A 12,308-nucleotide genomic window follows, 5' to 3' on the forward strand; every position below is an offset into this window, starting at 1 on the left:
ACAAAAGCTTATTTATTAGAACATATTCTGTGTCATATAGCTAACCTCAGGACTCCAGGTTTGTTGGGTGTTTCTTCCCCATTTTCTAATTGACTGAGTATCCAAGACCCAGCTACTGGCTTTCCTGATGAATCCATTAGGAAACCTTGCAGGAGCAGTAGCAGAAAAGAATGACTGGGAAACTTTATATAACAGTAAATATTTTTCATTATTCCCCCTCTCTTTTTTTTTTTTTTTTTGGCACTAAACTGACATTCCCTGAAACACCCTTCTTAAAGAAATATAACCACAGCAAGATTTACCGTCTTCAGCATTGTGTTTTATACTTTTCCCATTCACAGAATACTTATATGTCTGGACATGAAACTTAGTTTGCAACTTGTGTTTTGATTCTTGTCTGGTTAATTTAAACTGCTTCTTTGCTGTTCAAGCAGAGAAGCAGGAAGAATGATGTTCCAGCTCTGTTAACATATTCTAAATTCCCAGATGTAAAATTCAATTGTGTGAGTGCTGGTGAAAAACAAGCACTAAGAGGAGGTGCAAAGAGCAGCAAAGTAAATTAATTTTTTTAATTGGGAGCACAGTAAACACAATCCTCAGAAAGTGCAGCATAAGAACTTTATATTAGGAGCTCATTCATGGAGTACCTTGATCTCAGCGAGCTGACATTTGGCTGACGAAGCTCCAGGGGAAGCTGGTGGATGGTAAGTGAGACATTTGGTGCAATTAGCTGTGGTATCAACCCAGCAATGAAAGTAAACAGGCAAAACGTGGGGACRAGAGGATTTTTCACAATCAAGGCCTAAACTGCTTGTGGCTGCAAGAATTCCCTTCTTTTTGTACGTTCTTTGGCAATTCCCCCTTTAAGTAGCTGGTTTGTCTGCTTCTAGATCCTGGATAACTGCAACTTGGTTTGGCTTCTTCCTGTCTCCTCTCACCCATCCCAGTATGTGCTGTGATAGTGCACTGTACTCAGMCCACATCTACCACAAAGGGCTGCAGGATTAAAAATTAAACTAATACACATTTAGGAGATCTGGATCRGCAGGGTCAGTCTAAATTCTGAACAGACTGAAATGACTTCAGGGCTGTCAGCTGCTTTTATGTCCTTGAGTATTATTGAATATTATACTGGGCAGAGAAATGGTCTCTAGGAAAAAAATCTGCTATTTCATGAGGTGACTGCCTAGTCATGTGTCTTCACAGTAACTCTCATGGGAAGACAGGATCTTTCCTTGTAATTTTGCTCATGGGTATCTTGCAGAATTTCCATATCCTTAAGCCTTACCTTTCTAAGGCAAAATAGCAAAATTTCAAGTTTGTTTAGTCCCCAAAAACTTGTAGCAATTACAGAAATACACAATGACAAGCATATGAGAAGCTAAATGCTGTATATGAGCTTGTGTGACAACCTTTGGGTCTTCAGACAGCTCGTAATTTGCCAAGAAGTAGTTTTCCTGGAGAATAACCGAGCCAAAGAACTTGGGGTAACATTGGCTCAAAAAGTTGAGCCCCCTAAAACCAATTTTAAAACCATTGAAGTTTCTCTGTCAAATAGGAGAATTGAAATATTAACAGGCATGTGAGTTTTAATTTTGAGGCAATGAGCAATTTTAGGGTAATGAAAAAACCATTTCCCCTTCTATGARTCTTTGCCTTTGGCTACCAGCATTCCTGCATTACTAGTGATGCTGTCAGCATCTGCAGGAAGCAAGTGGCTGGGAGGAGGTGGATGACCAAGGACTCAGTGGCACATCTCAATCAGCAGTTAATTACACCAAAATGTTTTAAATCCGAGAGGGGCACAGTAAGGAGAGGAAAGGAAGGAAAAATACCACCCCATAGCATAAATGAACTGGGAAGGTGCTCTGTTAGAGTTCAGTCTATTGGGAAAGTCCTTGAACTACCACAGACAAGTGGAACACCCAACCAAGAGACTTGTAAATCCAGGGATGACTGAGAAACTCATGGAAAACACCACACCATTACAGCTGGTTGTAGYGCCATCTTGACAAAGGGACTATGAGGGATTTATTTCTGTTGCTTATGGGAATAAATACTTACGGTCAAGATGAGGGACATGTTGACCCTTTGGAGTCTGAGAAATTATGCACAAAACCATGTAAGAATAATGTAGTTCTAGTATTAGGTAGCCTTGAATTCATGAAGTTTCAGAGATCTATCTACGCATCTAAGAAATCAGTCTTAAATTAGGTACAGTAAAGATCTAATTAYTTTTTCTGCTGCAGCTACCTCCCTCTCCCCTTAACATTTTGTGGCAGAGCACTGTGGATCATTGCTACAGCTTCAAACTTATGATTAATTGTTCTTAAATTATTCAGAGTCTCTAAATAATGTATCTTTATCTACCTGTAGACACATTTTGTCTACCTTCATCGATTTTTTCAACAATCTTGCCCTCAAAGTGCAATTTCCCCTGAAATAATTTTAGTCCTTAAAAAGTTATGGTATCCTTTGTTTTGCAAAGTGGAGGATTTTTTAAAAAAACCTTCATCCTTCCTCCTAACAAGAACAGGATGTGCAAAAACTTTGATTTATATAAGCCTTCCTGGAAAGCATGAGAGAAACTCTGGAATCCGTAAAAGCCACTGTGTAAAAGCATAAAGAAGTCAACTTTCTGTGAAAAGTACATTGCTCTACCAGGATACATTAAGAAGACAAAATTTCAGGCCCTCAGTTTTACAGAAACTGTACAAAATACAATAAATTACTGGGATTGTTCCCTTATGTCACTTTAGTTAACTGAATCCATTCAGCAGGATACACGGATGGATTATTTGACAAACCACTGACTTATTGCCTACATGAATTACAGAAACTGATGTCCAAATTTTAGGAGTTGTATTGATTATCTACAAAATTTTAAAATAACAAGCCTTACTTGACCTACGAGCTTACAGAATTTAGCATATAGGAAGTGCAGAAGCAAGAGGATGATGTGGAGCAAGGTCCTTTAGGTTCAGTTGGTGTGCAACAGTTCGTTTTCACTGCATGCTACCAACACTGATTATTCATCTGACACCAGCAAGCCAGGCAAAGCTGTGCTGAAGTTTTATTTGCACAGSAATTTTAAACCTGACACTGAGGTCAGGCTGCAGTAATAAACTGTAGGACTTCAGGGGAGAGTAGTGAAACGAGTGAAAGTAACACACTGCCTCTCTCTGTGCTCTATGGTGCTCAGTGGAGACAACAGATATGAGGCAGTTTAAAAACTGGAGTAGCACTAGAACAGATGTTTTCACTGCTCTCTTACTAAGCATGAGGTGAAATAGAAAGCAGGAGAACCACTTGTGCTACACTGCAATATTTCAAAATATAATGAGTAGATACATGCCCAGCTCTCATTCTCTTGCTGGCAAGCCAGGTTGGCACAGTCTGTGGCTGTGCTGGTACAGTGCAAGGCCTGTGTAAGTTCTTGCCTTCAGTACCTGCAAAAGCACCTTTGGTTACTAAATAACCTCGAGAGCTTGCTTCAGTGAAATCTATGAATTCACCCTTACCTGAACATAAACTCAGTGCAGAATTTAAGACACTGATTCCTAAGGAACTGAGGATGAGGGAAAACTTAACTCCAACTATGTTGTCATTTCCAAAGTGACACTCAATGCCTCAGAGAGCTGATATTTGATCACTTTGCATAGCTCCTCATTGAGTCAGAACGTGGCAACTGGCAGTCTGAGCAATGAATCATGATCTGATGGCAGCACAAAGCTCTCACAGCTATCCTTCAGGTGAACTCTTCCACATCAACCCATACACTAATGCACCTCATAGGAATTTACTTCATTAATGCAAGAATGAGACCTTTTGTCAGTGAATCATCAGTTCCCTTGTAAAGCAGAGTGTGCTATTTGTCCATATTGCACAATTTGTAATAYATATAAAGAGACTTGGGGAATCTTCATGACAAAGGCAGTATAATAAAGATGATAGATCTAGATGGATATATACAATATATAATTTAAAATTTTATTTTAAAACTTTGCACATACACTTCTTCAGTATCCTCCTCTTTTGCTCATTGCACTGAAAAGTTTCAAAAAACACAAAATATATCCCTTTACTAAACATTTTTTGTTCTTAGGTTACAAAAAGATTAACATTTCACAGTCACAAAGCAGAAGTACATTGGTCCAAAACACCTTCCTCCAGCAGGTCCTCCTTTCTTCAGGACATATAAACCCCAGACAGTTGTACAGATCTCAAATTAAGATATTAAGATGAAGTGCCCATTGAAGGGAAGAAAAATGTGGCAGGTATTAAAAAAATCAAAATAAGATACCTATGAAAGAACACATACAGCAATGGATTAAAAAAACACCCGGAATGAGCATGGAAGTGGAGCAAGGCATCCTCCTTCAAGTATATCATCACAGGTAGAAATACAGCAGCACAGTTAGAGCATCATTTGGTCACTCTATGGTAGCCATATTATTGAGTCTTCATCTAAAACACCATGAGAAAAACAATTTACACATAAAATGTTGGGAACAACAACAATTCCATACAGTTTGCTTGATAGAAAAATGCTGAAAGTATTTGTACATAAAATGTAAAATAAAAGGGAAACACCAAGGCTGGAAGAAACACAGCAGAGTTGCTCAAAGCATGTAGTGTTCTTTAAAAACCTAGGAGAAGTTCAGAGCCAAAATCTACCCAAACATCAAGAACATTCTTCAGACACATCCTGAAGGGACAGAGTTGACAGTACCTCACAAACTTCYCTTGTCATATTTTAACATGGAAATATCTGTAAATGGAAATCTACAGCTTAAAGCAGATTCCGACCACTTTGTTCTTTAGCCTTTTAGCTCTGTTGTTTTTAGTATTAAAAAAATTTTCCAGTGTGAGGACACTAAATAGCAGCCCTCTCACACAATACACTTGTATTTATGAAGGAAGGATTATTGTCTTAATGCACCAAAAGATGGTTGAGTGCCTTACATAACCAGGTGCAAATTAAATCTCTAATCAACTTCTTCATCAAATTAAACAAAGAAAATTTTAGGCTGTAGTGCAAGAGAAAAATGTCTGACATGACTGTTCTACTTTCAGCAACARTATTTCTAGGAGAATGGTAGAAGTTTCATGGTTCTGAGTTTCTAGAACGAGGCACCAGAAGACAGTGTTACTGCAGCTAACTGGAACTCCATTACTAGTGCCTTACCTTGCCATTACCCAAGGAAGGACAAGAATTTTCCCAACTTTCTAAGCAGTGCATATGCACAGGCAAGGCAAAGCACTGTGCAATAGCAGTGCAATAGCAATATAAATTCAGATGTAACTCAGGACTGAGGCTGCTTGCTGCTGAGGCTGAAACAMGTTTGGATACTAAGGGAACTTGACTAGCAAAACCCAGAGCACAGCCAGCATCAGGCAGTAACTAAGATGACATGCCAAGGATCTAAAATTTGGACTTGGTGCCTAACTTGCTTCAGTTTGAGGACACAAGCTGTCTGCTGCTAACTTGGGAGCTTCACTGAGCCTTAAAGCAGCTGCAAGTCTGAACACAGCAATATTCATCCTGCACCTATCCAAAAAATGGCATTGTGCACCATGGATCCTCCCTGCCATTAGTGTTTTCTAATTTTATGACTCACAAAGTAATTCAGCCTTTAAAGGAAATTGGAAGTGCTTTTAATTATTCTTGCTTTTCACAGAACACGTCCCCAATAAGTGACTCCCGCCTGCAATTGCTGTGAGCCTTAGGTGCGTACATTTATTTATACCATGCCTTGAAGCAGACCATGACCCCAGCTTAGGGATGCAAAGCAGATAAAAGTGAAAGCCCAAGTCCGAATGCATGGATCAGAGATGTGCCAGACACTCCAGGGAGACAAGCTCCTAAATGTGTAACAGATACTCTGCAAAAAAGCAAAACAAAAATCATCACAGCATGGTTTCAGTCACATACATCTGAGTAAAAAACCTTTTATGAAAGTTCTCAGAATTTGTTAATTGACATTAGTTGTTGATACTGTATTTCTGCCCTTTCTGGGACAGAAGCTGACAGTGAATGTAATTCAACCTGGGCCCAGTAACTGCAGAGAAGCTGCTGACCACTGGCAATGCCTCAGATGAACAGCAAGCACTGTGCAGGCCGATTCACCAGCCCAAAGATCATGTTCTGAGAAGTCACCTGCCATTTTACTCCCACCAAATCACACATTCTAACCTATCTCTTCAGGAGTGCATTTAAAAACACCCCTAAATGAGAAGGTGCCTTTTCCATTACCTTGAAGTTTTCAAATTTTGGCAAATTGTGCACTGGAAATCCATTTCCACCACATCGCACTCAGTGGTTTTATAGCAACTGGTATGTGTGTTGACACCATGTTACCAAATAACAAAGACAGTGCATGAGCACTGAAATATTTGATTTGGCCTTGTAGTTGGTACCAGCAAGCACCAGCATCTTTGCTGTTCAGATGATTTCACCAGATTTGCCWGCACTAATTTCTTTGTGAAAGAGGATCTGAATTGCTAGAGGACTACACAGTGCATTTGCGAAGAGACAACAGGAGTTACACAGAGCATGAAAAGCATGTTTACAAGTTTATTAGGCCAAAAGAAAAGTGCAAGGAAAGATCTCTTGCTTAAACTTTAAAACATATGAGGGGCCATATGAAAAATATTCTAGACTCCAAGCCTCTCTTTTCACCCAGATGCACATAGAAAAAGTAAAGAGAAGAAAAAAAAAAGGAAAGATAAAGCATGAAAACACATAATCAGATATGCCATTGATTTATACTGAAGTTCTAGAATAGAAAACATCCAYGTTCTATACAGCTTTATCACATGAGGCACTGGGGAACTCATGGAACAGTTTTCAGGCCAAAATCATGCAGCTTGCTGCAATGTTTGAACTGTTCCAGTCTCCACATAGCCTGCTTTCATCTTGAAACTCTTCTGGGTCTAGACATTTGAAGCAAGAGTAGTTTCAGTCCACCAAACTGTACTTCTGGATGCAGTCTAATACAGCATCTGGGCAGCTGCACCCCACTTGGGCTGCATCGTGTTTGCACAGCACATCATAAATTACAGGACTGGCAAGCTCTAGGCCACGCCTCTTCAGGAGAAAGTCTACAAAGGGCACAGCATCTCTCTTGGACAGGACACAACATTTGTGAGCTCCCTAGTCAGTGCCCTACAATTATATCCCTGTCTTTTTTCCTGTCAAAGAAGTACAAACCAGATGAACAGCTCCACACCATTGTGGGCTAGGTGCAAATCAGGTGGAAGTTGGCTCCCCAGCCAATATACCTGCTTGTATGCTAGAACTTTCTGATTTTGTTTTCTCTTAAATTCCTGCCAATGAAGTAAGGGAGCTGCAGGCTCAGTCCTGTGTGGACTAGGCAACCAGGTTACACTGCAAACTTTCTCACTTGTTTCTCTCCTGAATTACTGTTTTCAATAACATTTTACAYGAATTTTCTTTATTTAAATTGATTTATCACTGCTAAGAAAAGAGCTGCTGAAGCAAGCCAAGGGCTTGTATCTATCACAGTCATCTTGTGATCCTTGACTACAGTTCTCAATGCCAAGAGGACAGAAAGTTATAAGCTGTCCCTTTCTGATCACCAAAGTCAAGCAGGTGAGGGTAAACTGAATAATAAGTGAGGCAGGAAGAAGTGAAACACCTTTGAAATAGGTAATGTGTGGGTATCCAAATTGCAAATGAGAACAATACCACTACTTCAAGTAGAAGTCCAACTGAAAATACACTCAGGGGCCCAAAAAAATTTACTAAATCTCTACTGATGCAAAAAATTTATGGTCAGGGATCCTTTCAACAGGATAAAGCAGGCAGAACCATTCAATGAATGTAAATCTCTGATCCCAAAGAAACCACAGCCTCCAGGTAAACATCACATAAAGCTGAGTTTGCATGCTCTGTATAATCATGGTATACACACAACAAGGAATCTTGACAAATAACTCCTCACACCAGAATAAATTCTGCCATACCGGACTGTGACCTATTTCTCCTGGGCAATTTTTAGGTGACTCTTTTAGCTGCAGTAAACAGGCATAGTCACACTGAAACCAATTTCAGTTTTCCTACTAAAATACAGGAGGTATAGTCTACTGAAGAAGAGACAGGGAGGAAAATGGGGGCTCAAAGGATTACACAAGTTTGAAATTGTCCATAGATGTCATGAATACAATTTTTTTAAAGAAGAAACCTCTTGAGTCTCATATATGTATACATATATATATATATTCTTAAATGAGATGTGACCCAAGCCCCCTTCGGAATATTTGGGGATAGATTTCAGGAGCCACCTTGGCTTCTGATGCCCATTTCTACTTTCACAACTGAAATGGCTTTTCTAAGCTACATGGTAAACTGAGAAAAAAATTAATTGCCCACCCCACCTAAAGGGATGACAGAATCCATAATATGCTAGCAGCATTTAAATCCCATTCCTGTTAAGCACCAAAACCATTTCTGTAGGGAAATTGGAATCTTAAGGGTTATCTTTAATCATATACAGTATATGTGCAGAGCCCTACCTTTTGGGCAGAAAAATACCCCTCCAGCATTAGTTTTGACTACATAACATTAATTGGAAGTGTCCTGGTCGGACCACCAAAAACATATTGTCTCTTACAGGCCATTCCCAAAAAGATGCCCATCCTATAACCACTCTTGATGCTCCTTTCATGACTGTTTGTTCCCGTGTATCAAAGGGATGACGTAGACAGAGATGTCGTCTCCAGAGCCCAGCCTGTCATTGGATATCCGCCAGCCCCGGTCCTTCAGCACTCCCCTGGCTCGCATCACCAGGTCCTGCGCTGCCARCGTGTACCTGTGGAAAAGGCACAATACAGCCAGGGAGGGTTGTCTCCATGAGGAAAGTGGTTTTTCACAGCTTGCTGCCTGCCAGATTTAATGTAGCGACCTATCAAGACATGCTTCCCACTGTTTTAAAAGCAGGCAGGAGAAACACAAACCATGACATACCCACAAAGCAAGTGGGTCATCAAGTTCAGTGACAGTTCCTGAATAAGGATGTAAAGGTATTTCACAGGCACCGCTTGATCAAAAGTCATTGGCCATTCTGAGTGCCTGGCTTTATCAGTCTTCAGAAAAATATTAAACATACTTGCCATAATAATTAACTTTCTAGGAGTAGTCTGAAAAATTGAGGACCCCAAATAACACTAATTGTTGAAAACTTCACATTTGTTCACTGATACACCTGAAGGTAAACATGGCTCAACTATTTCAGAAATGAACTGCAACAAAAAAATGTAATTTAAAAGCAAGTAATAGAGCATAAAAATAAAATTCAAATTTCAGTTTAAGTCWAGTAGACTAACTTGTCTGTTTTTCTTGACCATAAGAATTAGTTTAATATCTCTTTTATTCTGAAACTGGATAAGGAAACTTACAATTAATGTAACAGAGTCCCACAGTTYTTTCACATTTATGAGTTCAGTGAAAACTGCATGAACGTGAGTGGTCAAGTGCTTAATTTAGTGAAATACCAAGTTTCATGTTACTTCTAAACTCCCAGCCTGCGCTGGGCTGAGTGACATTGGATTTATGGGAGATACTTTTCTGTCCTGAAAAAATACCACACGCTGCTTGGGGGCAGAAGCCTGTCAGAGTCCAAAAGGAGCATAGACAGTGTTCTGTCACGTTCTCGCTTACTGCTTTACCTGCTATTACTACATCAACACATCTGTGTACTCACTTAGAAGTTTCTTCTGAAAGAAATCTCATTATGGGTGAACAGCTACTGTTGCGTGTTTGACTTCATCAGCCCAATGGCCAAGATGTTTGGTTGGCTGGAGGCAAGCTTTTCTGTGATTTGATAATTAGAAAATAACTGAATAGTTAAAAGTTTTTGCCAAGGAAAAAACCCACCAGTCTGCATGTGTTTTATTAAAAGCGTAAGGATCAGCTTCCAGGATGATGCAGGGCTCCATGAAGCCCCACTCACAGGCCTCCAGAACTAACACACACCTCTGTAGTTTCCAAARCCAGAAAGGACAAGAAGGGTTTGCACCTCAATACCCCCCTTTGCAAGGGAGGATCCTTGATCAGAAATGATCTGCCCAGATCTCATCTCATGAGAAAGAACAGTATCTCTGTTGATCAGAAGCACTGTGTGTGTCTAAGTTAATCAGTTACCCAGGACTGTTCTAACCATAGAACTTTTCACCAGAAAATTCATTATTAAGTTGTAATATCTATCAGTAGAGACTTTATTCTGTTTCTGGGGATAAAGAAGAAAAAAACCCCAATTATGTTCTGTGTCCAGAATTTTGATGCCTTAAACTCAGAGGACTCCTTTGGACCAAGACTAGATATATTTGCTCTACTAGAATGATTTCTTCAATGCAAATGAACCAACACTTGACTACTCAAAAGGTTTGATGCCAAATTCAAGTAATGTTGTACTGCTGCAAGGCACCCACTGTTCCTAATGGTATTAGTGATAAAATTTYCAGGCCTCACTAGTTTTGACAAATGATTCACTTTTAGCAGTAACAGAAGGGTCCAAAGACATGAAATCTAACACACATGGCTTGCACACATACGTGCACTGACTGCATGTTCTGAGATCAGTCTGTGCCTCAACCTCAAGCTAGAACACCTGCAGCAGTGCCCTTACTGTCCTAATGCAACATGAAATTGTGTTTTCTAGGGGGAAAAACCTCCAAACATATATACTTGCACTCCTTAGTTCCCAAATCAGACTCAGGACTAAGGAGCAAAAGGATTCCACGTGGCAAGYAAGAAACTGAAATATTTATTCACAGCATGTCTGATGCTGAGTGAATTTTGGCAAGAACGTATTTCCCAAGGATTTCTCAGCTATTGTCAGAATTTAAAAAAGAAACACCCATCATTCTGCAAGAAAACTTTGTCTTCCTGCTTTTTTTAATTAACAAGTACTCCCCACATCTAAAGAGTACAAAGGAATGAGTACTGCTTTGGATTTGTATTTGGCTTTTGCTGCTGAATGTTTGGAGAGGGCAAGATAAAAAAAAAAGAAAAAGGTATTTATAAGAAATTCTCTTGTAGACAGACCATAAAATACTCAAGAAAACCAGCACAAAGAAGCAGAGGAAAAGGAACAGGTGAAGGCAGCAGAGAAGCAACATATTCTTCTCCYGTGTAGAGCTGAATTGAAGCAATGCTGTTCAACTTGGCACTAGAAGAGATAGGGCGAGTCTCTTGTACCTGGAGATGAATAGCAGCAGCAGTCCATTACCAAATGTTTTATTCTCCAGCACTATGAAATTGGGATGCAGCTGTTGAGACAGCATTAGAGAACTGCTGAAGTAGTTTTAAAGTATCTGCTTCCTCCTAATGAATAGCCTCGCTGGAATACAACTTTTGTGTTGTAAGAATACATATATGGAGGATTTTTCTTATGCTGAAACTTTYTGTATTGATCAGTGAAAGTACTGCAGGAGAAATGGTGACAGTGGGAGAATCGTGCTGCTGTCTGAGCAGCTTCTTATGTCCTCACACTCAGTAGAGGTGGAGGAGCTCCTCAGCATCCTCATAAATCTCTAGTGAGTGCAAGAGGGAAAGTGAGGGGACAAAAAGGGACAAAAGGAAGGATGAGAAATAAAAGATTCCCAAAGTCAGGGAGTAAATATGCATAAATGCAGCTGAAGGAAGTTGGCAAAGAGTCATAGTTCTCCATCTTCGTCCCTCTTCAGAGAGCTGATGTATCGACAACAGCAGTGGTGCTGTCACCTGTAATGCTGATCAGAGTCCYTGTAATGCTGATCTGCCACAATAACCATAAGAAATGAGCTGCTAAGAAATCCAGTTCCATCCCAGTCCTCACACAAGAACTGTTCTCTAAACAAGCCTACGTCCAAATGCCCTGAGGCTGTGTCTTCATGGCTGGATGAAGAGAAACCTGAGGACTTTGCTCTCCCTGCACTTGCAGACGTCCAGGCACATGCTGTGTTTGACAAAATTCAGACAGGTTTTTTATGTGGGCAACAAACACTCACAGTAAATAAAAGGAGAGAGTCCCAAGAGTATTGCTGAGGGCTGTAAGCTCTTACCCATCAGGCTATAAAGACTTCTAATTCAAATGAGATGGATATTGTTCCCACAAGAAGCTAATTATGCAACAGATAAGTACTCTGCAGCTCTAAAATCCTCTCTAGATCTTTTTTTTTCCTTCCCTTTTCTTTTTTAATATGCTGCTGTCAGTGAATAAGTAGGCTATTGGGTCAGGTGGATCCAGGGTCTGCTCCATGGTTTGATTCTCCTGAAGACCACAGCATTACCAAACCCAGGGTGC

At 40.0% G+C, this 12,308-nt stretch overlaps 1 protein-coding gene across 1 annotated transcript in view; it reads right to left on the minus strand.

The window, feature by feature from the left end:
- Window positions 1–3,970: 3,970 nt before the first annotated feature.
- PPM1H (protein phosphatase, Mg2+/Mn2+ dependent 1H) overlaps window positions 3,971–12,308 on the minus strand; it is a 132,798-nt gene continuing 124,460 nt past the window's right edge. Inside the window, exon 10 of the mRNA XM_057376950.1 lies at window positions 3,971–8,834. Within this exon, the coding sequence (XP_057232933.1) occupies window positions 8,687–8,834 (148 nt within the window). The 3' untranslated portion in view covers window positions 3,971–8,686. The remainder of the gene's footprint in view (window positions 8,835–12,308) is intronic.

Source organism: Malurus melanocephalus, unplaced genomic scaffold, assembly GCF_030028575.1.
Source record: "Malurus melanocephalus ecotype Western Australia unplaced genomic scaffold, MMel_1.1 scaffold_10, whole genome shotgun sequence".
Lineage (NCBI taxonomy): Eukaryota > Metazoa > Chordata > Aves > Passeriformes > Maluridae > Malurus > Malurus melanocephalus.